The 25,933-nt window shown below is 42.3% G+C and overlaps 1 protein-coding gene across 4 annotated transcripts in view; it reads right to left on the bottom strand.

Annotated features, from left to right (window-relative positions):
* The window catches only part of LDAH (lipid droplet associated hydrolase), a 132,933-nt gene that overhangs the window by 6,126 nt on the left and 100,874 nt on the right, over nt 1-25,933 (bottom strand). For 3 of the 4 annotated variants that reach the window (XM_061372362.1, XM_061372363.1, XM_061372361.1), the window contains one exon: nt 15,329-15,411. The exons of the other annotated variant lie outside the window; for it this stretch is intronic. In XM_061372362.1, the coding sequence (XP_061228346.1) occupies nt 15,329-15,411 (83 nt within the window). The remainder of the gene's footprint in view (nt 1-15,328; nt 15,412-25,933) is intronic. 4 annotated transcript variants of the gene reach the window in all.

The following is a 25,933-nucleotide window of genomic DNA, read 5'->3' as shown; positions in this document are numbered from 1 at the left end:
TTTTCCTAATATATTAAGACAGATTCATGTTTCCAGAGTCCAAATGTTCTCATCTCATTTTAGCATCAGGAGTATTGCTATTGCAGCATGCAAGCAGGTATGATTAATGAACCATGTGTAACCAGAGGCACATGGGATCTTCATTAATGGTAGGAAATACTGGTGTGCACTGTATGATTTGCATGGATCTGTAAAGTACATATTTTCTGTGGACTGTTCACATCTGTAAAAGACATCCTGAGTCAGCACAACCCCTGTACCAGCAATGGAAAACTGCTGTCAACCTAAGCATTCAAAAATGGTGAGGCCCCCCAAATAATGAGACTAGCTTAAAAATAATCAGATTTACAAAACAATAAATAGAAGGTTCTTTCTATTTTTCTTCTGGTCTTAAACTTTGTAATGTTTGCACTTTTATAATTTTCCTGCCATGAGGGTGTGAGGATTATTTTTTATTCTTTTGCAACACTGAATGCTGAGACTTCCAGGCATTCCTGACTCAGGAGAGAAATGGCAATTACCACTGGAATTGACAAAGACTTTGTATGATTCCTAATGCAGTACCCTTTTTGTTATGCATGATTAGAACATGTTCTCTTTCAGGATCTTATGATGAGGGCAGAGTAAAGGGGATGCTTTGCTGGACAGTTCAATACTGTGTTTGAAATAGTTAAGCAATTTCTAAGTTTCAAATAGTTTTAAGATAACAGCAAAGTTCTCATAAGCTGTTCTACCATTGCACTGCTCAGAAGTATTTTCAGACTTAGCTTCTGTAAAAATAAAACATGAGTCAGAATAGTGCTCTGTCAGCCTAGTACCCTGTAATATGGTATGCGTACTCAGACACTGCACAATGATGGCAGCTGCTAAGTAAACATCAGAAGAATCTGAGATTCGTATCAACAGGATGTTTACATTTTAAAGAGTTTCTAAGAAAATAATAAAGATTTCCTGCAGTTGACTTCATTGGCACTTGTTTTAGCATGTATGACAGTTCACAGAAGTACAAATTACAGAGAGATTTCTTTTATGACTCTGCTGTAGCTGTCAGAGGTCAACACTGAAAAAACAAATCCTAAAAAATTAAAAAATATTAATTGATTTTCCTTTATCTCTCTGGAATTTGGTACATGTTAGAACAACTTTAGGATCTTATTACATGGGAAGGCACCACTCCAGCTGATGGCACACAGCGAAGGACTGATCTCTGTGAATATAAACTAGCAGCACACGTGCAATAGTAAGATAGACTGTACCAGTGGCCTTGATGAAATCCTTGTGTCTGATACATCAACGTTTTAACAGTATTACTCCCTTGTGAATTCACTGGTTGAGACAGCAGCTTCCCTCTGGGTGCCACCTCTCAAGAGTAATCAGTGAACAGTTTCATTTGGTCTTGGATGAAAAATAGTTTAAAAGGTATTAACCACAATTAATTTTAGATTTAATCAAGATTTATAGAAAATGACTTAGCTTCTCTGGAATTATGAAAGCATCTCCACCTTCTCCTGCCAGAAGTATACTACAAACGCCATGGGAACAGACTGATTTGGGACACACTTTTTTTTGGACATGCTTCAGTTATACTTTGGCTTTACTAATCAGTTTCTGGGAAGAATTCAAAGACCTGGCATTGCCCTAGGAAGCCCTAAATGCTTTGGGATCTGGTTCTCTGAAACATCAGCTTTCTCCCCTTGTGATCCTGCTGTGGTTGAGATCAGCTGGTGTGATGGCAAGGTAGAACTCGCTTCTCAAGTTTGTTTTATCAGAATTACGATTCCTCAACTTTCCACAGGCAGTGCAAAGCTGAACTTTTTCTACTGGACCAATATGAGAAAAGGCCATTGACAATCTGGGGTACACAATGCAATCTTTACATACTAACCTGTACGGGTTGTAGTAAAGGTGTAATGGGCAGCATAAGAGTTTGTGGTGATTTTACTAGAGACACCCTAGTCTCTAAATTGGAAGAGGAATGGTGTTAGCCCTGACTGGTTAAAAACCTGCCCCAGGGAGCGCAAGCAAACAGAGCGGATCGAGGCCATTTGTGCGGCAGTTTGCGCGGGCAGGCGAGCGGGATGATGGGCACTCACCGTATGAGCAGGGCCTGGTCTGGGAGCTCTGCTCTGGCTGCACCGGCAGTGGCCACCGTAGGCACCCAGACAGAGCCGATGAGAGGGGAGGCTGCAGTGCAGACTTCGGGGTGCAGAGAGCGCCTGCACTGGTCTGGTGAGGGGAGGGTGCACAATGGGCAGGGCGGCACTCGGTGCTCCCTGGTGAAGGCTCTCCTGCAGCAGGTGGCTGAGCTGCAGGAAGCTATTAATAGGCTACAAGATGTCAGGGTAGCTGAGAGGAAGCAGGAATGCTTGCTCCCAGCCCAAACTGTGCAGAGTCCTCAAACTTCCCCTGTAGCTCATGGAGGAAAGAAGGAGGCCGTTAACCCTCGAAGCTGGGAATTGGTGACAAAAAAAAAAAAAAAACAACAAAAAAAAGGAGGAAAAGGACAATTAAAAGCAAGGGACTTCCTCCTGAACCTGTTGCCCCCACGCAGAACCGCTTTGCTGTCCTGCAGGGGGCTCATAAGGAAACGCAGTTGCACTAGAAACAGCCTGTTGATGCACTAGTAAAGAAGATTTCTACTGGTGCTGCCAGGAAAAAGTGGCAGGTCGTAGTGGTAGGGGATTCTACTTTGAAAGGGACAGAAGCACTTGTCTGTTGGCCTGACCCGGTCTCAAGGGAGGTGTGTTGCCTACGAGGGGCACAGATCAGGGATGTGGCAGAGAGGCTGCCTGCTCTGGTAAACCCCACAGACTGTTACCCACTTCTGGTGATACATGTGGGTGCTAGGGATATAGATAGTAGTAGCCTGGGGAACATAAAGAAGGACTACAGAGCCCTGGGAGAGGTGGTTAAGGGCTCTGGAGCTCAGATAGTCTTTTCATCAATTCTCCAGGGTACAGGGGAGGACCTAAAAAAAGCTAGGCGGATTAGCCAGGTTAATAAATGGTTAAAAGGGTGGTGTCATAGTCAGGGGTTTGGGTGTCTTGAACATGGGACCCAAGTTTGTAGGCCAGGTCTAGCGGGAGCTGGTGGAGCTGCTCTGATAAAGAAGGGGAAGGGCAGTTTTGGTAGGAGGCTTCCCAGACTGGTTAAGGAGGCTTTAAACTAGATGTGTTGGGGGAGGGGACATCATTCAATCCCAACACACCCAGTCAGTTGCCAGCACCTATAATAAATGCTTGGACCAATGCAGAGATATTCCGGCTGCTCCAGCCAATGAGCCGGCTTCATTTGGAGCTCAGCTCAGATGCCTCTATACAAATGCCCGTAGCATGCGAAACAAACAAGAGGAATTAGAGATGTGTGCTTGTTTACGGGACTATGACATTGTAGGCATCACAGAAACAATGTGGGATGGCTCCTATGAGTGGAGTGTTGGAACGGAAGGTTACAGACTCTTTAGAAAAGACAGGCCTGGCAGGCGCGGAGGGGGAGTTGCCCTTTATGTTAGGGATAGGCTGGAGAGTATGGAACTCTGCCTGGGGACAGGTGAGCAGATAACAGAGAGCTTGTGGGTCAGGGTTAAAGGGAAAACAGTGATGGGAGACATTACTGTGGGGATATGTTATAGACCGCCTGATCAAGAGGAATCTGTGGATGAAGCACTCTATAGGCAGATAGGAAAAGCCTCACACTCACAGGCCCTCGTTCTCATGGGTGACTTCAACCACCCTGACATCTGTTGGAATGACGGTACGGCCCGGAACAAGCAATCCAGGAGGTTCCTCAGTTGTGTGGAAGACAACTTCCTTCTGCAAGTAATAGAGGAACTGACAAGGAGAGGTGCCGTGCTTGACCTCGTGCTCACCAACAGGGAAGGGATCGTTGGAAATGTGGTGCTCCAGGGCAGCCTTGGATGCAGCACGAGATGGTTGAATTTGAGATCCTTAGGACAGTGAGAAGAGCGTGCAGCAAGCTCACTGCCCTAGACTTCAAAAGAGCAGACTTTGGCCTCTTCAGGAACCTGCTTAGTAAGGTTCCATGGGATATAGCCCTAGAGGGCAGGGGGGCCCAAGACTCTTGGTTGGTCTTCAAGGATCACCTGCTACAAGCTCAGGAGTGGTGCATCCCAACTAGAAGGAAGTGCAGCAGGAGGGCCAGGAGACCTCCTTGGATGGATAAGGAGCTGCTGAGGAAAATTCAGATGAAAAAAGAGCTTTACAGAAAGCAAGGACAGGTGGCCTGGGAAGACTACAGGGATGTTGTCCGGAAAGGTAGGGACCAGGTTAGGAAAGCTAAGGCCCAGTTAAAACTCAGCTAGGGATATTAAGGATAACAGGAAGGGATTCTACAGGTACATAGCAAATAAAAAACAGATTAGGGAGAATGTAGGCCTCCTCAGGAAGCTCTCAGGTGAACTAGCTACCCTGGATTTGGAGAAGGCTGAGGTTCTGAATGACTTCTTTGCCTCGATCTTCTCTAGCAAAGGCTCTGACCACACCACCCAAGTCTTGGCAGGCAGACGCAGGGACTGTGAGAATGAAGACCTTGGGCCCACTTAGGAGATGAATTGGTTCGAGACCATCTTAAAAATCTGAACGTGCACAAGACCATGGGTCCTGATGAAATCCATCCGCGGTTCCTGAAGGAGTTGGCAAATGAAGTTGCTAAGCCGCTGGCCATCATATTTGAAAAATCATGGCAGTCAGGTGAAGTTCCCAATGACTGGAAGAAGGGAAATATAACCCCATTTTCAAGAAGGGGAAAATGGATGACCTGGGGAATTACAGACCAGTCAGTCTCACCTCTGTGCCTGGCAAAATCTTCGAGCAGATTCTCCTGGAAGGCATGCTAAGGCACATGAAAATCAACAAGGTGCTTGGTGACAGCCAGCATGGCTTCACTAAGGGGAAATCCTGCCTGACCAATTTGGTGGCCTTTTATGATGGGGCTACAGAACTGATGGACAGCAGTAGAGCAGTTCATGTCATCTACCTGGATTTGTGTAAAGCGTTCGACACTGTCCCACATGACATTCTTGTCTTTAAATTGGAGAGACATCAATTTGATAGGTGGACCACTTCGTGGATAAAGAACTGGCTGGATGTCCGCACACAAAGAGTTGTGGTCAACGGCTCAATGTCTGGCTGGAGACCAGTAACGAGTGGTGTCCCTCAGGGATCGGTGTTGGGACCGGTCTTGTTCAAGATCTTTGTCACTGTCATGGACTGTGGGATTGAGTGCGCCCTCTGCAAGTTTGCCGATGACACCAAGCTGTGTGGTTCGGTTGATACACTGGAGGGAAGGAATGCTATCCAGAGGGACCTTGACATGCTTGTGAGGTGGGCTGATGCCAACCTCATGAAGTTTAACCATGGCAAGTGCAATGTCCTATACCTGGGTCGGAGCAATCCCAGACACAGCTACAGGCTGGGCAGAGAACAGATTCAGAGCAGCCCTGTGGAGAAGGGCTTCGGGGTGCTGGTCGAGGAGAAAACGAACATGAGCCAGCAGTGTGCGCTTGTAGCCCAGAAAGCCAACCGTATCCTGGACTGCATAAAAAGGAGCGTGACCAGCAGGTCAAAGGAGGTGATCCTGCCCCTTTATTCTGCTCTCCTGAGACCTCACTTGGAGAAACTTCTTCTCAGTGAGGGTGACAGAACACTGGAACAGGGTGCCCAGGGAGGCTGTGGAGTCTCCTTCTCTGGAGACATTCAAAACCCGCCTAGACACGTTCCTGTGTAACCTTATCTAGGTGTTCCTGCTCCGGCAGGGGGATTAGACTAGATGATCTTTTGAGGTCCCTTCCAATCTCTAACATACTGTGATACTGTGATTGTGTACAGTTCTGGTGTCCTCAACATAAAAAGGACATGGATCTGTTGGAACAAGTCCAGAGGAGGGCCACAAGAATGATCAGGGGACTGGAGAACCTCCTGTATGAAGACAGGCTGAGAAAGCTGGGGCTGTTCAGCCTGGAGAAGAGAAGGCTGTGTGGAGACCCCATAGCAGCCTTCCAGTATCTGAAAGGGGGCTATAGGGATGCTGGGGAGAGACTATTCATTAGGGACTGTAGTGATAGAACAGGTGATAACGGGTTAGAACTTAAACAGGGGAAGTTTAGACTGGATATAAGGAAGCACTTCTTTACGGTGAGGGTGGTGAGGCACTGGAATGGATTGCCCAGTCAAGTTGTGAATGCTCCATCCCTGGTGGTGTTCAAGGCCACGTTGGACAGAGCCTTGGGTGACATGGTTTAGTGTGAGGTGTCCCTGTGCATGGCAGGGGGGTTGGAACTTGATGATCTTAAGGTCCTTTGCAACCCTAAGTATTTTATGTTCCTATGATTCTATTTAACATAAGGAACATGGCCAGTTTTGTTAAACCAACATAAAAAATAAACGAAGAAGCTTCCCTGTCTAGAAAAGGCATGAAGAAACATTTTAGTTTCAGGGAAATCAGGATGTAAACCCTGAGACATGGCCAGGCATAGTAGCTACTTTGCACATGATTCAAGATGTGTTACTCCTCTCCCTGGTGTCAGGTAAGGTGTTCCACCACATGACCAGAGTGCAGGCTCCTGTCCTCTTGACTTTGTCAGTGTTAACTGGAAATTTGGTAAACTGAGGAAGGGGAAAGAGCTTCTCTTTAACTTTGCTGCAGTTAGCAGTGCTACTGACTGCTCTGCACATAGAACCAGAGATCAAGCAAAGTCACTTGTATTTCCACTTTCTCAGAGATAACGAAGGGTCAAACTCAATGCAAAGTAAAAATGTGTTTTCATAAAAAGGATGCACGAGATTTATCAACAAACGAGGGTGATTAACTTATTTATATTATCTATGTTACTCTTGGGGACATAAAAGGGCTTCAAGGGTGTATATTTAGATGTGTCAGGAACATGAATATTTCAGAAGTCAAGTCTGTATAAATACAAAAATAAAAACAAACAGACCTGAAAACACTATTTAAGCAATACTTTTATCAGGCCAGATTCTTCTAACCATATTTACTGCAAACAGTATTTTCCCCTGGGTATCAGGCTGACTTACACTGTCTACCTTCAGTGGGTCTTCATCTATGTTTAATCAGCCAGATCCCTCTTACAACAGCAGGATCTGCTGTAAATGGCAATTTTGTTCACTGCCACACAGTGCCCTGTGGCAGAGGGAGGGAATTTAAGGGGTAGTAAGGGTTAGATGGTAACTTCTTAAGTATTCTTCAGAAGGCTGGGGAAATACTGCTGTCTTTACTCACCGTGTGTACCACACACTATATACCTCTCCCCAAACACCTGGAAATTCATGTCATCCTTTCTTTATTAGAATACTGCACAGCATGAATGATGGTAACAAGAACTCAGTTACAGAACAAGTGAAGTATTACAGATAAGCGATATTGCAGTGCACTGATCTTCTCGAATGTTCACTCAGATCCTTTTCCACTGAGGAGAGAAACTGCTGATCCCTGCTTAGGTATTTTGGGTGCTTCAAAGAGAAGATTGTTCTTGTGGCTAAATGACAAAGGCACCAAAATCCCCAAGCACATGTGCAAGTTCCCTGACTTCAACTCTGCACCTCCAGGGAGAGCAGGCCAAAAAGGATGTGAGACTCGCCAAAAAAAGAGGTGTTCTTGGCTCCACAGAGCACTTTGCACCTACTCAGAAAGAGTGTTTGGAAGGTTTTTCACAAATGTAGGCAAGCAACTCACTCAGGCTGTGAGTAGGCAAAGTATTTGTAGCATTCTTTTAACCACTCACCTTCAGATCATGCTCTTCTCACTGGGAATAATTATTAAACCCCTCTGGATGTCTAAAGGGACTCAAACAAAAACACTGGGCAACATCAAACCAGCTGTTTCAGGGGTCAAATAGTTCTTGGCTGCTCCATTTTAAAAGCTTTCTCTAGCAAAGACAATTTTCCAAAAGCAAAACCTAGCACTTTTTCTGTGGAAATACTTCTTTTTTTACCCTAAATCTCTGCATTTCACTGTTTAGTTGATACTTTTGGAGAACACATTTTCTACGGTACTACTGATGTGACATAAACTTGTATTACATTACATTTTAAACATACCGCTAAAGTAAGCAGAAGTGGCAAACGTACTTCATTCACTTATTTTTGTTCAAAACTGAATTTCTTCCTCACCTAACTATCTCTATATGGGTGGTTATGTGTCACCACTCAATCTGAGTGAAAATAAGCTCACGTGCCCGTAAACTTCCAGTTTATACTTTTCCCATTTGATTAAAAATTGCACTCAACAGAGAGATTGTGGGTCAGGGTTAAAGGGTTAAAGGGAGAAGAGCTATGGGGGGACATTATTGTGGGGATCTGTTACAGACCACCTGACCAAGAGGAACCTGTGGGTGAAGCACTCTACAAAGAGAGAGGAACAGCCTCACGCTCACAGGCCCTTGCTCTCATGGGAGACTTCAACCACCCTGACATCTGTTGGAGGGACGGTAAGCTCGGCACAAGCAATCCAGGAGGTTCCTCGATTGTGTGGAAGACAACTTCCTTCTGCATGTAATAGAGGAGACGACAAGGAGAGGTGCCATGCTTGACCTTGTGCTCACCAACAGGGAAGGGCTCGTTGGAAATGTGACACTCCAGTGCAGCCTTGGATGCAGCAATCATGAGATGGTCGAGTTTGAGATCCCCAGGACAGTGAGAAGAGTGTGCAGCAAGCTCACTGCCCTGGACTTCAAGAGAGCAGACATCAGCCTCTTCATGTTCCATGGGATATAGCCCTAAGCTAAGGGGAGGCCAAACGGGCTCCTAAGCAGGTTTCATGGGATATAACCCTAGAGGGCAGGGGGGCCCAAGACTGTTGGATGATATTCAAGGATCACCTACTACGATCTCAGGAGTGTTGCATCCCAATTAGAAGAAAGTGGCGCAGGAGGGTCAGGAGACCACCTTGGATGGATAAGGAGCTGCTGAGGAAACTTAAGAGGGGAAAGAAGAGGCTTATAAAAGGTGGAAGCAAGGACAGCTGGCCTGGAAAGAATCAGGGAAGTTGTCAGGGAAACTAGGGACCGGGTTAGGAAAGCTAAGGCCCAGTTAGAATTAAACTTGGCTAGAGATGTGAAAGATAACAGGAAGGGATTCTATAGGTACTTAGCGAATAAAAGACAGACTACAGGGACAAAGTGGGCCCCCTCAGGAAGCTATCAGGAGAACTGGCTACCCCGGATTTGGAGAAGGCTAAGGTTCTGAATGACTTCTTTCCCCAGTCTTCACCGGCAAAGGCTCTGACCACACCACCCAAGTCTTGGAAGCCAGATGCAGGGACTGTGAGAATGAAGACTTTGGGACCACTGTAGGAGAGGATAGGGGTCGAGACCATCTTAAAAGTCTGAACGTGCACAAGTCCATGGGTCCTGATGAAATCCATCTGCGCATCCTGAAGGAGTTGGCAAATGAAGGTGCTAAGCCACTGGCCACCATATTTGAAAAATCATGGCAGTCAGGTGAAGTTCCCAATGACGGGAAAAAGGGAAATACAACCCCCATTTTCAAGAAGAGGAAAATGGATGACCCAGAGAATTACAGACCAGTCTGTCTAACATCTGTGCCTGGCAAAATCTTCGAGCAGATTCTCCTGGAAGGCATGCTAAGGCACATGAAAATCAACAAGGTGCTTGGTGACAGCCAGCATGGCTTCACCAAGGGGAAATCCTACCTGACCAATTTGGTGGCCTTTTAAGATGGGGCTATGGAACTGATGGACAGGGGTAGAGCAGTTGACGTCATCTACCTGGACTTGGGCAAAATGTTCGACACTGTCCCACACAACATCCTTGTATCTAAATTGGAGAGACATCAATTTGATAGGTGCACCACTCGGTGGATAAAGAACTGGCTGAATGGCTGCATGCAAAGAGTTGTGGTCAATGGCTCAATGTCCGGCTGGAGACCAGTAATGAGTGGTGTCCCTCAAGGATCGGTGTTGGGACCGGTCTTGTTCAACATCTTTGTTGGTGACATGGACAGTGGAATTGAGTGCGCCCTCTGCAAGTTTGCCGATGACACCAAGCTGTGTGGTTAGGTTGATATGCTGGAGGAAAGGAATGCCAGGCAGAGACCTTGACACGCTTGTGAGGTGGGCTGATGCCAACCTCATGAAGTTTAACCATGCCAAGTGGAAGGTCCTCATGTGGGTTGGAGCAATCCCAGGCACAGGTACAGGTTGGGCAGAGAAGAGATTCAGAGCCGCCCCGCAGAGAAGGACTTGGGGGTGTTGGTTGATAAGAAAATGAACATGAGCCAGCAGTGTGCACTTGCAGCCCAGAAAGCCAACTGTATCGTAGGCTTCATCAAAAGGAGCGTGACCAGCAGGCTCTACTGTGCTTTCGTGAGACTTCACTTGGAGTATTGTGTGCAGTTAAGGTGTCCTCAATATAAAAAGGACATGAACAAGTCCAGAGGAGTACCAATAAGATAATTAGGGGACTGGAGCTCCTCCCGTATGAAGACAGGCTGAGAAAGTTGGGGCTGTTCAGCCTGGAGAAGTGAAGGCTGTGTGGAGACCTCATAGCAGCCTTCCAGTATCTGAAGGTGGCCTACAAGGATGATGGGGAGGGATTCTTCACTGGGGACTGTAGTGACAGGACAAGGGGTAATGGGTTAAAACTTAAACAGGGGAAGTTTAGATTGGATATAAGGAAGTAGTTCTTTACTGTAAGGGTGGTGAGGCACTGGAATGGGTTGCCCTGGAAGGTTGTGAATGCTCCATCTCTTGCGGTGTTCAAGGTCAGGTTGGAGAGAGCCTTGGGTGGCATGATTTAGTGTGCGTTGTCCCTGCTCATGGCAGGGACATTGGAACTAGGTGATCTTAAGGTCTTTTCCAACCCTAACTGTTCTATGATTCTATGAAAAATTATTATTTTCAGACAACAGATGTTTTTTCATCATTGTACCCCTACTTCAGATGTTTCATGTCTTTTTCCTTACACAGTGTACCTGCTACACGAGGCCACTGGCAAACTCAAGAAGCCTATAAACCTTTTTTTCTTTAAAATGCTAACCAAAAGAATCAAGATTTTCAGTTTCTGGAGGAGATGATTTATGGCCTCTAGAAATTATGAACCACTACATAAGTTTACTACCAAACTGATTCAAGAATTCCTGAAGTCTGTTGGAGCTCTTGACTTAGATATGCTTTGGAGCAGATCCTGTACTTTGAAATAAGACTACTGTGTATTACTCATGGACTAATAAACAAAATATATCTCAGTAAGTATAAAATCCAAGAGGTGACTTTTTTAAAAACAGAAGTTCCTCTGTAAGTACCCTTTAATGCAATATGTTCTTGATTACAATAGGTTTATAAGGTTGCTTAACAGAAAGAGAGTCAGTAAAGCTATGTCTTAAAATAAAGCAATGAGCATGGCATGATGCAGTCTTAAAAAGTTAGGTGCTGTACAGAGCCTCTATATGAAAATATCAGTCTGTAATGGGCATGCTAGTGAATGCTCAACATAACCATTTTCCCTTTCCTTTAAAAATTTCTATTCTATTTGTAAAAGCTCTGTAATGCTCAATGGTGATCCATCTTTTAAGAATACGGAATTACACCCACTTCCTTTTGTGCAGGAATGACAATAAACTTCCTGTAGCACAGTAGTATCTTTGCCTCCAGTTTCTGTTAGGAAAGGGAGTTGGTGTTTTTACAGTGAAAGAACATAGCTCATCTGGCTTAGACACGATCAGCTAATGTTTCACCATCAAAGCTGAGCAAATCCTATCTTGTTTGGATTTTGTGGTGTATCACAGCTCCCTGTGTCATTGCAGTAAGCTTACATTCACGTACTGCTAGATCCAGATGAATTGCTTTAGACACAATTCTTTAATATAGTTCCACTGCTATTTAATGTGTACAACTTCTGTCTTTATAAGGTTGTAAGTGGAATATCTCAGTTAATTATCCAAAAAAATATTCCAGCCCCAATTCTTTCAACATATATTTCAGCAATTAGCATTGTTAGACTAAGAATCTGGGGTCTGGAGATAAAATTTCTCCTGCTCCCTAACTAGTCATAATTACAGTTAAACCTGGGCATGGAAAGATTGGAATAATTTAGTGTCTCTTCTTCTTTCTTCTTCAGATCACAGAATGCAAATAAGATCCAGAAATAACTTTTCTATTCCACAGCAGCTGGCAAAGTCAGGTGTTAAGATTGGCTTTTAGCATATGATCACACCGACTACTAAACAGTATAAACTGTTTTTGTAGTGACAGTTTGCCAGTTCTATAGCAACTTGGATTGTAGTTCCTGTTTTTTTAAACTTCCAACCTTTATAAGTTAAGCCCATTTTTATTGTCAATACACTTGAAATTTAACATAACGCCAACTCAAAATTTTTCCCTAATTCTTACATTCCCAGAAATTACTAGAAGATGAAAAAAGGGACACATTTAGCTCCATTTTTAGACCTGCTTTTCCTTCAATTTGCCAACTGCTTATAAGCTCGCTTCAGTTTTTTGTTTTCTTGAGTATGTTTGCCACTTTAAAAGTATGAGGACATAGAAGAATCAATAAAACACAGGTTTAAAAAAGCTCCTGCCTGCCAAGGCCCTGCTTAGATTGACAGAGTCAACAGAAGCACAGATGAAGCAGACTAGGACACCTGCAAACTCTTACTGTTGGCTATGAGCCTTCATTCAGTACAAAACCCAAGTAATTTTGTAATGTGAAGCATCTGAGAAGACCACCTGAAGTCACTGGAGCTGTAGCTCATTGCCACCACTATGTTCCTCATCCAGTGAAGTTTTATACTTAACTTCAAGCACCTGTGCTTGTGATTAAAATTTCCAATAGCAGCTGAAGTCCTGCTCCTGCAAGCTCTTCACTTTTGCACCCTAACAGAGTAACCAGCAGCCTTACCCTCAGTTTCAGAGCACTGACAGCTTTATCAGGCTTGCCTGGGACCCCAACCCACATCACCTGCCTGTGGGTCCAGGGTCTCCATCTCTGTCCTTTGCCTTTAGTCTCTGCTTCTCAAGCTAAGAGTATTGTAGGAGTATCTGTCTCCAGCCCTGGTCCTGTCCCCTAAATTGAAATTGGACCTACGCTGTACATAGCTTGTTTCCTGGATGTGTCCCGCCTTCCATCATGTCTTTTGCTATGCTCCTGGATGGACTTTGGACCCACCCTGTAGCCTTAGCCTTGTCTCTAGTCCCATCTCTGGTCCTGTCTCCTTTTGTTCCTGACTGAATTCTCTGGAGGGATGCTGAACTTGGTTCATTGCTTTAACTTGTCCAGGACAGTTGATGGACCCTTGCCACACTCGGGTGCTGTGGGACAAGACCCTGCTTGGTGAGGGCACTGTGGGGGTCACCCTTGGCTCACAGCTCCCCTTCCCTCAGAGAAAAGGCAGACCTTGCAGATCCCTGACACTCAGAGAGGTGACTCACTGAAATAAATCATTTTCCTTGAATTCATTCAGCTTTGGATTAACTCATGGAAAGTTTGTTTAAGCCTGAAAATACCTACCGTCTGCAAGATCAACCCTTCAGTTTCTTCACTGAGATTGCCCCCAAAGTGCAGAACAACTCTGAATGCTCTGCAATAAAAATAAAATACCAGGCATGCCTAGTGCAGTGTGGCGTTCCTTGTTCACGTGTGCTATTTCAACTTCTTAAAAAGTAAAAATAGAACTGAAACATCTGAACATACCTTTAAAAGTGCAGAGAAGACAAATGGGATAAGTAAAAAATAAATCAATTAAAAAAAAAAAGAGACTTATTTATGAAGTGAACTTTGTACCATATCTATCTACAAGACAGAAAGTAATCTTACAGAGATCTAGGACCTTTGTCCTAGAAAATTCTGTTCTAGGAAAATCTCTAGCAGTGCAAAGTGCTGGAATCATTCATCCTGCAGAAAGACAGGGATGATACCAAAAAATGGAGGGAAGGAAGGGGACACAGTAGAATTATATCTTATGATTATCTGCTTACACAGAGTCTACCTCAACAGTAGTTCATTAAATGTGGCTTATAAGCCATCTGGAATTGTCTGACCATGGTCACGATATCAAATTCTCTTAGCTCCAGAACAGGATAACCACATCAAAAGTCCAATTAGGAACAGTTCCTGGCTTGTGCCAACCTCTGAACCATGCCTGGGAATTGACTGTGACAATGCCATTGATCCAGACTAAAACTATACTAGGATCTATTTAAATATTAAAAACTGTACAAACAAGAAAGTTCAGTGGAGGAAAAAGGTCCCCCAAATGACTTAATTTACTTGTATATCAGTATCTCCAGTCTCCGAGGAATGCGCTTCGTGTGTCTTTCTCTTACGCTACAGTTGAATCACCAAAACTGTGGAGCCATAATAATTTTGCTGACTCCTTTCTATTATGTTTTGATGGCATGGAAAAATCAGGCCTGTAGAATCCCATGATACCAACTGCCACACAGCACAGATGGTACTTGTTCTGCTTTGACCTGTCAATCAGCCTGCACTCATACCCTGGCTGGCCAGCCGCCTGTCTGATCAGAACCCAGGTAACTACTGTCCTCACTGGGAACCACATCTCAGGCTCAGCCATAACACACTGTTTCTCCTTGAACAATGAAAACATATCAGATAGGATTCTACATCTGATAGTGGTGAATGCTACATCTACAAAGGTGTGGCTCAACGATGCTGTAATGATTAGTGACCCTTTTAATGGTTTCTCCGAAGTCAACAGAAAGACACTAACATTCAGTTCTGGTGTCCTCAACATAAAAAGGACATGAAACTGTTGGAGGGCCACAAGGATGATCAGGGGACTGGAGCACCTCCCGTATGAAGACAGGCTGGGAAAGGTGGGGCTGGTCAGCCTGGAGAAGAGAAGGCTGTGTGGAGACCTCATAGCAGCCTTCCAGTATCTGAAGGGGACCTATAAGGATGCTGGGGAGGGACTATTCACTAGGGACTGCAGTGACAAGACAAGGGGTAATGGGTTAAAACTTAAACAGGGGAAGTTTAGATTGATATAAGGAAGAAGTTCTTTACTGTAAGGGTGGTGAGGCACTGGAATGGGTTGCCCAGGGAAGCTGTGAATGCTCCATCCCTGGCGGTGTTCAAGGCCAGGCTGGACAGAGCCTTGGGTGACATGGTTTAGTGTGCGTTGTCCCTCCTCATGGCAGGGGGTTTGGAACTAGATGATCTTAAGGTCCTTTCCAATCCTAACTATTCTACGATTCTATGATTCTATAAAGGCACAATCAAGCCTGCTGAAATTCTGGTTTTGCACAAATATAACTGGATGTAACATTTACTCATGCATGTGGGCTTCCTTGGAAAGTTCTGAGGACTGGTTACCTTTTTTAAGTTTTGCTTTATGGTTGTACTGTCTCTCTCCACAACCTTCATCATTTCTTGGCTTGCCATATATAAGATGTTGGCTGCAGAAAAAGAAACATGCAGTAAGGTAAGTACACAGCAAATCTTTTGGAAAAAGCAGTATGGACCTAACCCTGCAAAAGGATCAGGCAATTGGAGCAGTCATCACCTTGACAGTCCCACTGATAAAGATCCCACGGACAGAAAGGGCAGAATTTATCTCACCTAACCAAATCATTAAAAAGGCATCTAGAATAAATTAAGTTACCTGATATTAATCAATGGAATACGAAAACTACCTTTGGAATATAACTCTATCCATCTATCTCACAGACTTCTGGATCAGCCCATCATGATGACCCTTATTTTCCTGACCAGAGTAGGAACGTTGATGATAGCTTTCAGTACAGACTTCTAGAAAGGTAAAGGTAAGCATTAACAATCACCCATGAAGTGTTTTCAAGAGTGGTCTTCTAAATACAAAGCGTACATCAAGAGGCATTATTAATTAAGAGATATTGAATTACTGATATGTCAATATGCAATTCATTCAAACACTCAACATAGCACATAATGAAAACTAATAGCAAATACAAGTATCATTGAAAACTGCAGTCTTGCATAATGTTGATGGTACCTACCCAGATAGGACTGGACTGGACACCAAATGTCTATGCCTTACCTTTCTGGAATGTAAAGTATTAAATACCCCTTGGTGCAATTTATTATGAGTTAATCTGCAAGATACTGTCTCAAAGACATAAATGATTGAGTCTAACACTTGGACAACTCACTAGAAGCAGTCTTAATTTTTTGAGGTGTTGGGTTCTGGCAGGTCCCATGTATGTTAGACAACAGTGTGAATTCAGCACTTCTGAAAGCTGGGTCACTTTGCCTGGATACCCAAATATTCATAAAAAGAATATTCTTTTCCTTTCTCACCAGTCTGCAAAACCAATGGAAGATCCTGAACAGCTAAATTACATTAAAACATTTAAATTTGTGGGTCCTAGAATGACTGATGGTATTCTAAAATACTAAATGTTCTCCTGAAAAATGGGAGAAATGGAAACTCTCTGACAATTTTTTAAATCTGAACCAACAAAGTTTTGTGCACAAGTAGCTACTGACAGTGTTGGATCTGATATTGCTCTTGAGACGGCAGTAATGCATTCTCACAGCGTGTAATGGGGGGGAAATGGCAGTCACATAGGCCTTTGGTGGTGACCAAAACATGGAGTTAGCTGAATTCCAGCAGTGCTCTAAGGAAACAGAGTGCCACAAGAGAGATGAATGATGGCTCCAGAGATCAAATGTTAAAAGACAAAGCCAGTGCTCTCAAGTGATAAAAAATGAAAATCCTAGAAAGTACTATCTACTTCTGAGCCAAAGAAGATGAAATTCAGTTATATGCCTGCAGAGCTGTCTTCTTCAATTAAATACTGAATGCAGCTAGTGCAAGTTCTTCCTTTCCTAGACAAAAGGGCTAAAGATGTGAAATCATATTGACAATACAGCCAATTTCTGGTCCAATCCTACTCTACTGGGCAAAGCAGCCTCCACGCAGTTTTGTGTCTAGCCACCTGGTAATCTAATCCTGTGCTGCATCTGGCAAAAGTCTGTCCATCTACAGTGTTAAGCACATACCCTGACATTGATCTTTTTCTCAATTTAGCTCCAAACAACGATGCATTATACACCTTTGTTTTAGAAGAATATATACCTTAGAATGCACCTTCAAAAATCATCTAAGAAAACTTTAAATGAAAGGTATCAAAGACAATGAGGAATTCCATAGGTATTTAATTTCAGATTGATTCCTGTTTCTAATATGACAAATATGACATTAATGCTCAGAAGTTGTTCCTGTAAATGAAGCTAGCTGTCTCACAAAGTACTTCTTTGTTTCAGAGGAAAGGCAGAATACAGACAGCAGACCTTGTTATCCTATCTGCTGGTTCTTCAGATGAATGGATATGGTTTACTCTGGATTTACAAGATTTCACAAAGCACTAATTGCAAGAGCCTGGATTTGGCTGGGTATCTGTGGCAACAACACTTGTACCCAATTCATTATATGAGGATTTTAGTATGTCAGTTCTTCTACATTCCAGTCCAAAGTAAGATTGTTGTTAACAGGACACAGTGGATAGCCTACCTGGAGTCAGAACTTTTGCCATGACCGTGCAGCCTCAGCAGTGGACGGTAGGCAGGGATGAAAATACTGGTGGCCATCAGTACAGAACCTGACACATACTGGTTTATTCAAGGTTACTGGGATTCTGATGACAACTGTCCACCTCCAGTTGAGTCATACAGCAAAAGTGGAAATAGTATAAGTATTTCCCTGCTCCCCTCCCAGTAAGTATTCTCCCACCTCACTGATTTCTCTGTCCTACCTTTTCTTTTTGGTATGTACTGCTCATATTTCTGAGTTTGATTTTTGCAGTAAAACCTAAGAAGTGAAGTGGAATCCACACACTTAGTAAATTTAAGATTAGTCATAAAGGACCTAAAAGTAAAACTGTATGACAGCAAAGGGAGCAATGACAGTATTTTTAAAAGGAACCATCTCTGAAGGCTTGTGTACTCTGCAAGAAAGGGAACCAGGAAGGCAGGATTAAGCTAAACCGGATGAATGGGAAGGTTCAAGAGTCTATTTAAACCAAGCAGAAATCCTTTAAATTTTGGAAACGTGATCCTAGGGAAACCAATAAACAGGAACTTAAAACTTCAGCAGACATTAAGTAAGAGGAAATTGCAAAGAGCAAAAGTAGGTTTCCAGGAACAAACAATAAAAGTTTTAAAAATAAACAATAAAATATCCCTTAGGTGTATCAAAACCAAGAGGACTACAACAGAATTTGTGCAGGCTAAGGGAGTAGTTAAAGAAGATAATTACATTGTTTGGAAGCTAAATGACTTTAATTGTTTATTAATCCAAGTTTCTTGTTCAATACATTCAGGAGGTTTCTGCTCTCTATATTCTTTTTCTAACAATACATTCTTCTCTTTGAATAGTGAGGTATCAAGATTTAGCAACAGTGGAGCATCCAGAATATATCAGTGCTAGAAGATACATGTACAACCTTAAATACAGAAAAGAATTTCTGAGTTGACAATAATCCTGTTACATAAGCATCACCCTGTCCTGTGACTTAGGGAGCAGAAAATAGGCAAACCACTAATGATTTTACAAATGAAAATAGCATTTTACTGATCTATAGTTTCTTGAACATTTCAATAAACACAACCAGATGACAAAAACTACCGGTCTTCTAAAAGCTCTGTTACATTTCACACAATAAGCTTTGACTGGAACTATACAGCTGTAAAGTGAAAGGTTGTAATGTGTTAAGAAATAGTCTGGAAGCAAAGAAAAGAACTGGCTGAATGGCTGCATGCAAAGAGTTGCAGTCAATGGGTCAATGTGTGTCCCACACTCGCTCAATGAGTGGTGTCCCTCAGGGATCGGTGTTGGGACTGGTCTTGTTCAACATCTTTGTTGGTGACATGGACAGTGGGATTGAGTGCGCCCTCAGCAAGTTTGCCGATGACACCAAGCTGTGTGGTTCGGTTGATATGCTGGAGGGAAGGAATGCCATCCAGAGGGACCTTGACATGCTTGTGAGGTGGGCTGATGCCAACCTTCCGAAGTTTAACCATGCCAAGTGGAAGGCCATACACCTGGGTTGGACCAATCCCAGGCACAGCTACAGGATGGGCAGAGAAGAGATTCAGAGGAGCCCTGCGGAGAAGGACTTGGGGGTGTTGGTCGGTGAGAAAATGAGCATGAGGCAGCAGTGTGCGCTCACAGCCAGGAAAGCCAACCGTATCCTGGGCTGCATCAAAAGGAGCATGACCAGCAGGCCGAAGGAGGTGATCCTGCCCCTCTACACTGCTCTCGTGAGACCTCACTTGGAGTATTGTGTGCAGTTCTGGTGTCCTCAACATAAAAAGGACATAAACTGTTGGAAGAAGTACAGAGGAGGGCCACAGGGATGATCAGGGGACTGGAGCACCTCCTGTACAAAGACAGGCTGAGGAAGTTGGGGCTGGTCAGCCTGGAGAAGAGAAGGCTGTGTGGAGACCTCATAGCAGCCTTCCAGTATCTGAAGGGGGCCTATAGGGATCCTGGGGAGGGACTATCCACTAGGGACTGTAGTGACAGTACAATGGGTAATGGGTTAAAACTTAAACAGGGGAAGTTTAGATTGGATATAAGGAAGAAGTTCTTTACTGTAAGGGTGGTGAGGCACTGGAATAGGTTGCCCAGGGAAGTTGTGAATGCTCCATCCCTGGCAGTGTTCAAGGCCATGCTGGACAGAGCCTTGGGTGGCATGGTTTAGTGTGCATTGTCCCTGCTCATGGCAGGGGGGTTGGAACTTGATGATCTTAAGGTCCTTTCCAACCCTAACTATTCTATGATTCTAAAACAGATTAGGAATTAGATTAGATTAGATCGGATTAGATGGTTTTCATCACAGCGTTGAATAAGGTCCAGGTTCAACACAAATAAAAAGACATAATGACTAGTACTAAATTCTCTAAATAATCATGGAACACACCTGTTGATTTGATAGTTTCTGGTGTGGGTTAAATCATCTCTGAAGGTGACAGTGATAAGGCCTTTAGACCTTAACTTGAATTAGGTACCTAAAGTGAGGTGGAATGAATCCTGGGCTAAGGTTCTAGTCCAGCTTCATATTAAAATATAGATAATTTATTTCTTATTGCAAATAGTGGAACAAGAAACCAGAGTCGCCCTAAAATGGCTTTTGTTCACTGTGCACATTTACTCAAAACTCCAATTGAATCCTATAGTAAGTTTCATAGATAGTAAGAGGATGATGATGGTACAGAATTCTGAAGCACCATTATAGCAGTCACATAACATGACCACACCTGAAGAACTGTGTACGAGACCCTCTTGTGGGACACTGTAAAACTAAGAATGGTGGTGAAATCCATCACAGCAGGATAATTAAAGTTGGCATCATGTTCATGATACTTCATGATACAGTTACAGCACAATATCCTGAAATACAAAACAATAAAAGGAAGTACTTTTTTAATATCATGTGCAATTAACTATGAACCTTCCTGCCACAGGAAACCGATAAGCATACGTCTTTGCCACATTCACATCTGAGCATGTTGCCCTGAGCTCCTGTAATTGTAGATACAGTCAATACAGTTAATCTTCAGGCAAATACCTACAAAGGCCAGATAACTTATACTTCCAAGAACCCCTCCATTTAGGTATGTTCTCTAGGTCCACTACCATTCTTGCTTGGTTTTCTCTGGATGTGTTCCATGCTCATCTTGCTCTTGTGTCTTACTGGCAAAGTATTTCAGCTCATGCTAGGAAGTGCCTGTCTCTTCAACAGTAGAGCTGTAGATCTTTCAGCCCATGTACCTATTCAGATGTATGAAAATCACACAACATATTAACTCACATCAGCTTGTGACCGATGATATTCCCAGGATTTTTTCATGGAGAACTATCACTTAACCAATGATTTACTATCCTGGTACTTATATATAGAAGAACTTGCCTCTTTAAGGAATGACAGCATTCTCCTCTCCCCGCCTCTCTTGAGGATTTTTCTTAGCTTGTGAAAGTAATATTGTATCTGCAGCATGTTCTAGCATGGTACTATCTGTGAACTCAGTAAATACACATTGTATTTCATCAGTCACATCCCTAACACAGCTACTGAATAGTAAAGCAATGAAGATAAGACTGTTAGAGAACCTTACCAGCTACATTTTTCAAGTGTCAAAAATCCCCCTGAATCCCATTTTCTGAACAGGCATACATCTGTCTAGCAGTTGTTTCCGATATGCCGTATTTCCCAACTTTGTTGTAAGAATGTAATGGGAGACAATGTAAAAATCTCTGTTAAGGTCAAAATAGCGTAAAGCTACTGCCTCCCTCTAACCCAAATTACACCGTAAGATGTCTAACATCTAATGAAAGCTATATTGAAAGAGATACCATTATAGAGCAGGAACAGTAGCCTTCTCTCTTGCTGCTGTGGAATGTCAAACTAGGCTTCTTCAGAAAAGCTATTTTTCTCCAAAGCTAAGTCACAAGTTCAGGGAGAAATCTCTCTGCTATTTCCTAATGCTGTAACTCTGCTAACCTTGGCATTTTTGGAATATTTATTTTTTCCTTTAAAAAAAGACCTTGTTATATTTCCTTATTTCATGAATACTGAGCTGCTTTTTCAAAGGAAATAACTCAGAAGAATTCACTCGCTCTCTGTGTGTAATTAGAAAGCCATCTTGAAAGGCTCCCAGGGACTACCACTATGAGCATTTCAGAAGCTCTGAAAGTCAAGCTGTGAATTTGGCACAACCAGAAGACAAGATGTACAAAATGAACAGCCTCTGAAATATTTCACCAGGCTATGCAGAGGAAGGTTGTCTTGTGAGACCACCATGTCAGTGCACACTGGTGCTACCTAGTGTTACAGTCTCTGGAAAGACTTCCAACCTGTGCTAATGCTTGCTTTAGTGGAAAATCTCAATAGATTCCCAGAATCATTACCAAGAGTCCTGGAAAAATATTCATAGGTTTTGATTGTCATGATTTCAAGTACAATATAAAATGCAACCTAGAGCCCACATGCTGAACTTCCTGAGTGATGAAGCTGTTTCACCAAAATCTGCAGAATTAGTCACTGCACAAAATAAAGTACATCCAGGGGTTTGCAGGGCCCTGGCTCAAAGTGCGAAACATATGGAATTCCTACAATGGGCTGGGTGGCAGTTACGACCTTAGTGTCCATACTGAAGTTTGGGTGAACATGCAGCTTCAATCTGTTTGGCATTCACTACTATATCACACTCATGGAAGAAAGAAGTATCTGGGATATAGTAAAGACAAAATAAGATTGGAATTAGTATTCTGAAAAATCATTACATGTGAAAGGTAAGGCTGAATGTGGGATGAGAGGTAAGGAGGCCTGGAATTTTTCTGAACCATCACTGAAGTCCTTTGAGACCCTGTGCAAATTACAAAATCTTATGTCTCAGTTTCCTCATTTTAAAAACATGTCTCAGGCTGCTATGACAATGAAGTGCTTTTTTGTAGACTGTCTTAAAATACTTGAAGTGAAAAGCATTGTGTAAACGTAACTATTAATTAGTCTTTAACAACAGTGAAATTTTCAGCCAAATTGATCATGTCCCTTTAGACAAATAACAGTATCTTCAAAGCTGATGAAAAATACATTAAAAACAGAGCTAAGGGCTAGCTTATAAGTACCCAAAGTCAGGATGTGTCGCTGTGACAAAATTTTACTTGTTGAACTTCAAATCTTTCTCTAAATTTGCTTAGTGAAGCCAACACAAAAGGTTTGGAGGACACAATACTATGCGCCCATACACTTCTGCATATGATCTGCTCTCTGCTTTTAAAAGGAATGTTTAAACTGATAATCTTAGATATCTGAAGGAGCAAAAGTGTCCCATAGTTTGACATAAGTATGCCTTCCATCAACGACTGACACTTTGTTCAACTGAAATAAGCTGATCTTTTCATAAAATGAAGGTGAAGGCAGTGCTTGCATGAACTTTATGATAAGTTGTTCAGTTGATGTAGTTTTTTTACTGAAAGCAAGCCAGTTCTACCTGTTTGCCGAAGGAAGAACTTAACCAGTGATAAATAATGAAAACATTAGTCATCTGAAGAACCACACCACAGCACAGGTAATGTGAGATGTGTAAACAAGGTGAACACCAAATACACTAGTTCCTTTGGTAACTTGGATATTCAGACCCCAAAATGAGAAGGTAACTTTCATGGACAGGTATGTGAGCACTTCAGAACTCTAGTCAGATACACACAATGACTTCAGAGCACTTTACTTGGTTTGCAATATCAAGGCTAGCACAGAATTCGAAATCCTGGTTTACAGAGATCTGACTCAAGAAGCCATCTCTATCCACTAAGGACACATAAGCTACAGTCCTTTCCTGAAAAGACATTGGAGGAAAGAAACAAAGCTTACTATTTTCTCATCCTTTGCCTGTATGGCAGAAGTCCAGTACCCTTGCAGTCTTGATTCCCACATTTGAAGTGGGGTCCTAAAGATCTGGTCTGGAATCAGGCTAGGATTTCTAGGAAAGGTATGTATAGAAGCTCTTTAGCTTTTCCTGCCAATGTATTTTGCTTTATTCAGTTTATCTGGTTTAACAGTTTAAAGCCAATCTCAGCAGGTTATTTCTTAATTTGTGTGATCTAATCCCATTCCTTCAAATTTGTATCTATGTGTGTGCTGGATTGACACATTATCAGTCAGCCCGGTTCAGTGAGATAATCCAAAGCACAGAAAGGGAAGCATGTAACACGATTCCTTGCAGTATCATGGCTTCTGTAAATATTCCGTCATCTGGGTTTTTCACACAGTAACTAGGAAAGGAAAAACATTTCTCAAAAAAGAAAATGTAGTTGCAAACCTAGAGAAACTGGCCAATGTATCTGGTGGCAGCTGTAGAACTGAAAAGCATTTTTATTACAATCTATTCCACCTCAAGTTGCTGATGCCCCTTGGAACTCATAACCAAGTCACCGGACTTTAATAATGAAAAAATCTGCTGTTAATTATATAATTATCATAAACAATAAGATCTTAGAGCTTAAAGGCAAAATCAAAGTTTTAACAGTCAAACACTGTGTTTATCGTGTTTTCAACACATATATGCCTTCTTAAAATACCCCAACTTTTTATATGCAGATCTTTAATATACACAGATTACCTTGAAAATGGAAGTCCTTCATTTATTCCCAGGTCAGGCTTATGAAATTAACTGCCAACTTAGTTTCTCCCCATGATCCTGCCAATGATCCTTTTTCTGCCCTGGTAGGATCATTCCCACCCCATGGATTAAATGTGATTAAGGATCAGTGTCAGTTTAGTCTCATACATGTGCTAAGCAGAGATGACATACTATGCCAAAATGTGTTTGATTTATTTGTGAGGGTTTTGTGATAGAGGAACCCCGATTGGGATCAAATCAAGAATCCAGAGAAGAAAAGAGTGCTTTATATCATTCGTAGCTCTTTAACCCAAAGTGTCACAGTGAGGACTTAATATCCTTCAGCTAAATTATTAGTTTTCACAAACAATAATGACTGAAATCAATCAAGCTTTTCAGTGCTTAGGGTTATTTAACCACCAATTCAATTAGCCAGTTATTAGATGAATACCTGTATCTATTGAGCTGAACTTCAAAACACGTTGATATAGCCACAATGAGGTCAAGCAAATAACGTATGAAATACAGCATTTCCCAATTTTGAAGAAACATGTCTAGCAGCATTGTTATTGCTGTGTAAACATTTTAGAGCTACAACCTAAACCAGTATGTGTCAGGTGACTCTATGGATCTCTGCTGGAACTTGGAAAGCTGTGCTAATTTCAGGGAAGAAACAATTCTAACTTAGGACAGATAAAACGTCTCTCTAGACTTGATTCTTGAAGCAGTATAGAGATCTTCTGTACTTAGTCTGAAATACACATTTTTCATCAAGACTTTAAACTTCTTGCTTGATTATTGAATATCCAAAGACCATTTGCTTCCATATTTGCAAGAAAAAGATTAGGTTACAGCCAGATTAATCATAAACTCACACTAGAAAAAGAGGGGTCACATGTTTTCTGTGTAAATTTAAGATGAGTTGTACCCATGCCTGTAAGGAAAGTAATCTAAAAAAAGAAAAAAAAAAAAAAAAAGACTTACACATAGTACACATATCTAAAATAGAAAAGGTTAAGTAATTCCGACCTAACCCAGACAAACTCTGAGAGATATACATGCCCTTGGTTAATTTAAAAATCAACTCTGTATTGTGGTGTTATGACGAGATCTTGTTTGGGTGGTTTTGCTCGGTATCTTAATTATGCAAAAACAATATTGCACCTTTCGCTGGGCTAAGGAGATGAATTCACTGTGACAGAAAGAATAGGCAGAAAGAGATGCCATACTAACAAAACAGAGACAACAAACTGAAAAAAAAACAACAACCAAAACCTTCTCACTTTCATTGGCTAGTAAAGTTCAGGAAATAATCAAAATAGTTTCATTTCCAACAAAAATGAGTGGTTGTGAAGATAGCCCCAATCTAGACACTTTAATGGATGCACACACACATTCTTTAATAGCTTGTTCATGAGAGTAAAATAAACATAAGACTACAAAGGGTTACCCAAGATCACTTCATTTCCTACTGCTGTTGGCTTAGATTATGTTGACTCTATCAACAAGATTGTGGCTCGAGGTGTAAATTTATTAAGTCCCACACATCAAAATATTGTTCTATTTTGTAAGTTAGTAGGAGCTAAGCTCTGGAATAGGTACAGGGAGGAACATAACACCAAATTTTTACTTTAAGGTCTGGACAGCAAAATTTCAACAGCACTAACCTTGGAAGAAGATACTATATGGTTTTACAGACCAGACAAATTCAGAGGAAAAGGAGACTGCAGCCCAACCTTCCCAAATGCAAATCTGGTGCCACTATTACCATACTTTGAGCAACTGAGCCCCTATACAGACGAATACAGAGAATGG

The sequence above is a fragment of the Neopsephotus bourkii genome, unplaced genomic scaffold, assembly GCF_033783945.1.
Source record: "Neopsephotus bourkii isolate Nb327-2 ecotype Australia unplaced genomic scaffold, CSIRO-AGI_Nbou_v1 NB_1600, whole genome shotgun sequence".
NCBI classification, from domain to species: Eukaryota; Metazoa; Chordata; class Aves; order Psittaciformes; family Psittacidae; genus Neopsephotus; species Neopsephotus bourkii.
The sequence above is the reverse complement of the archived record's forward strand: the minus strand, read 5'-3'. Positions and strand labels throughout refer to the sequence as shown.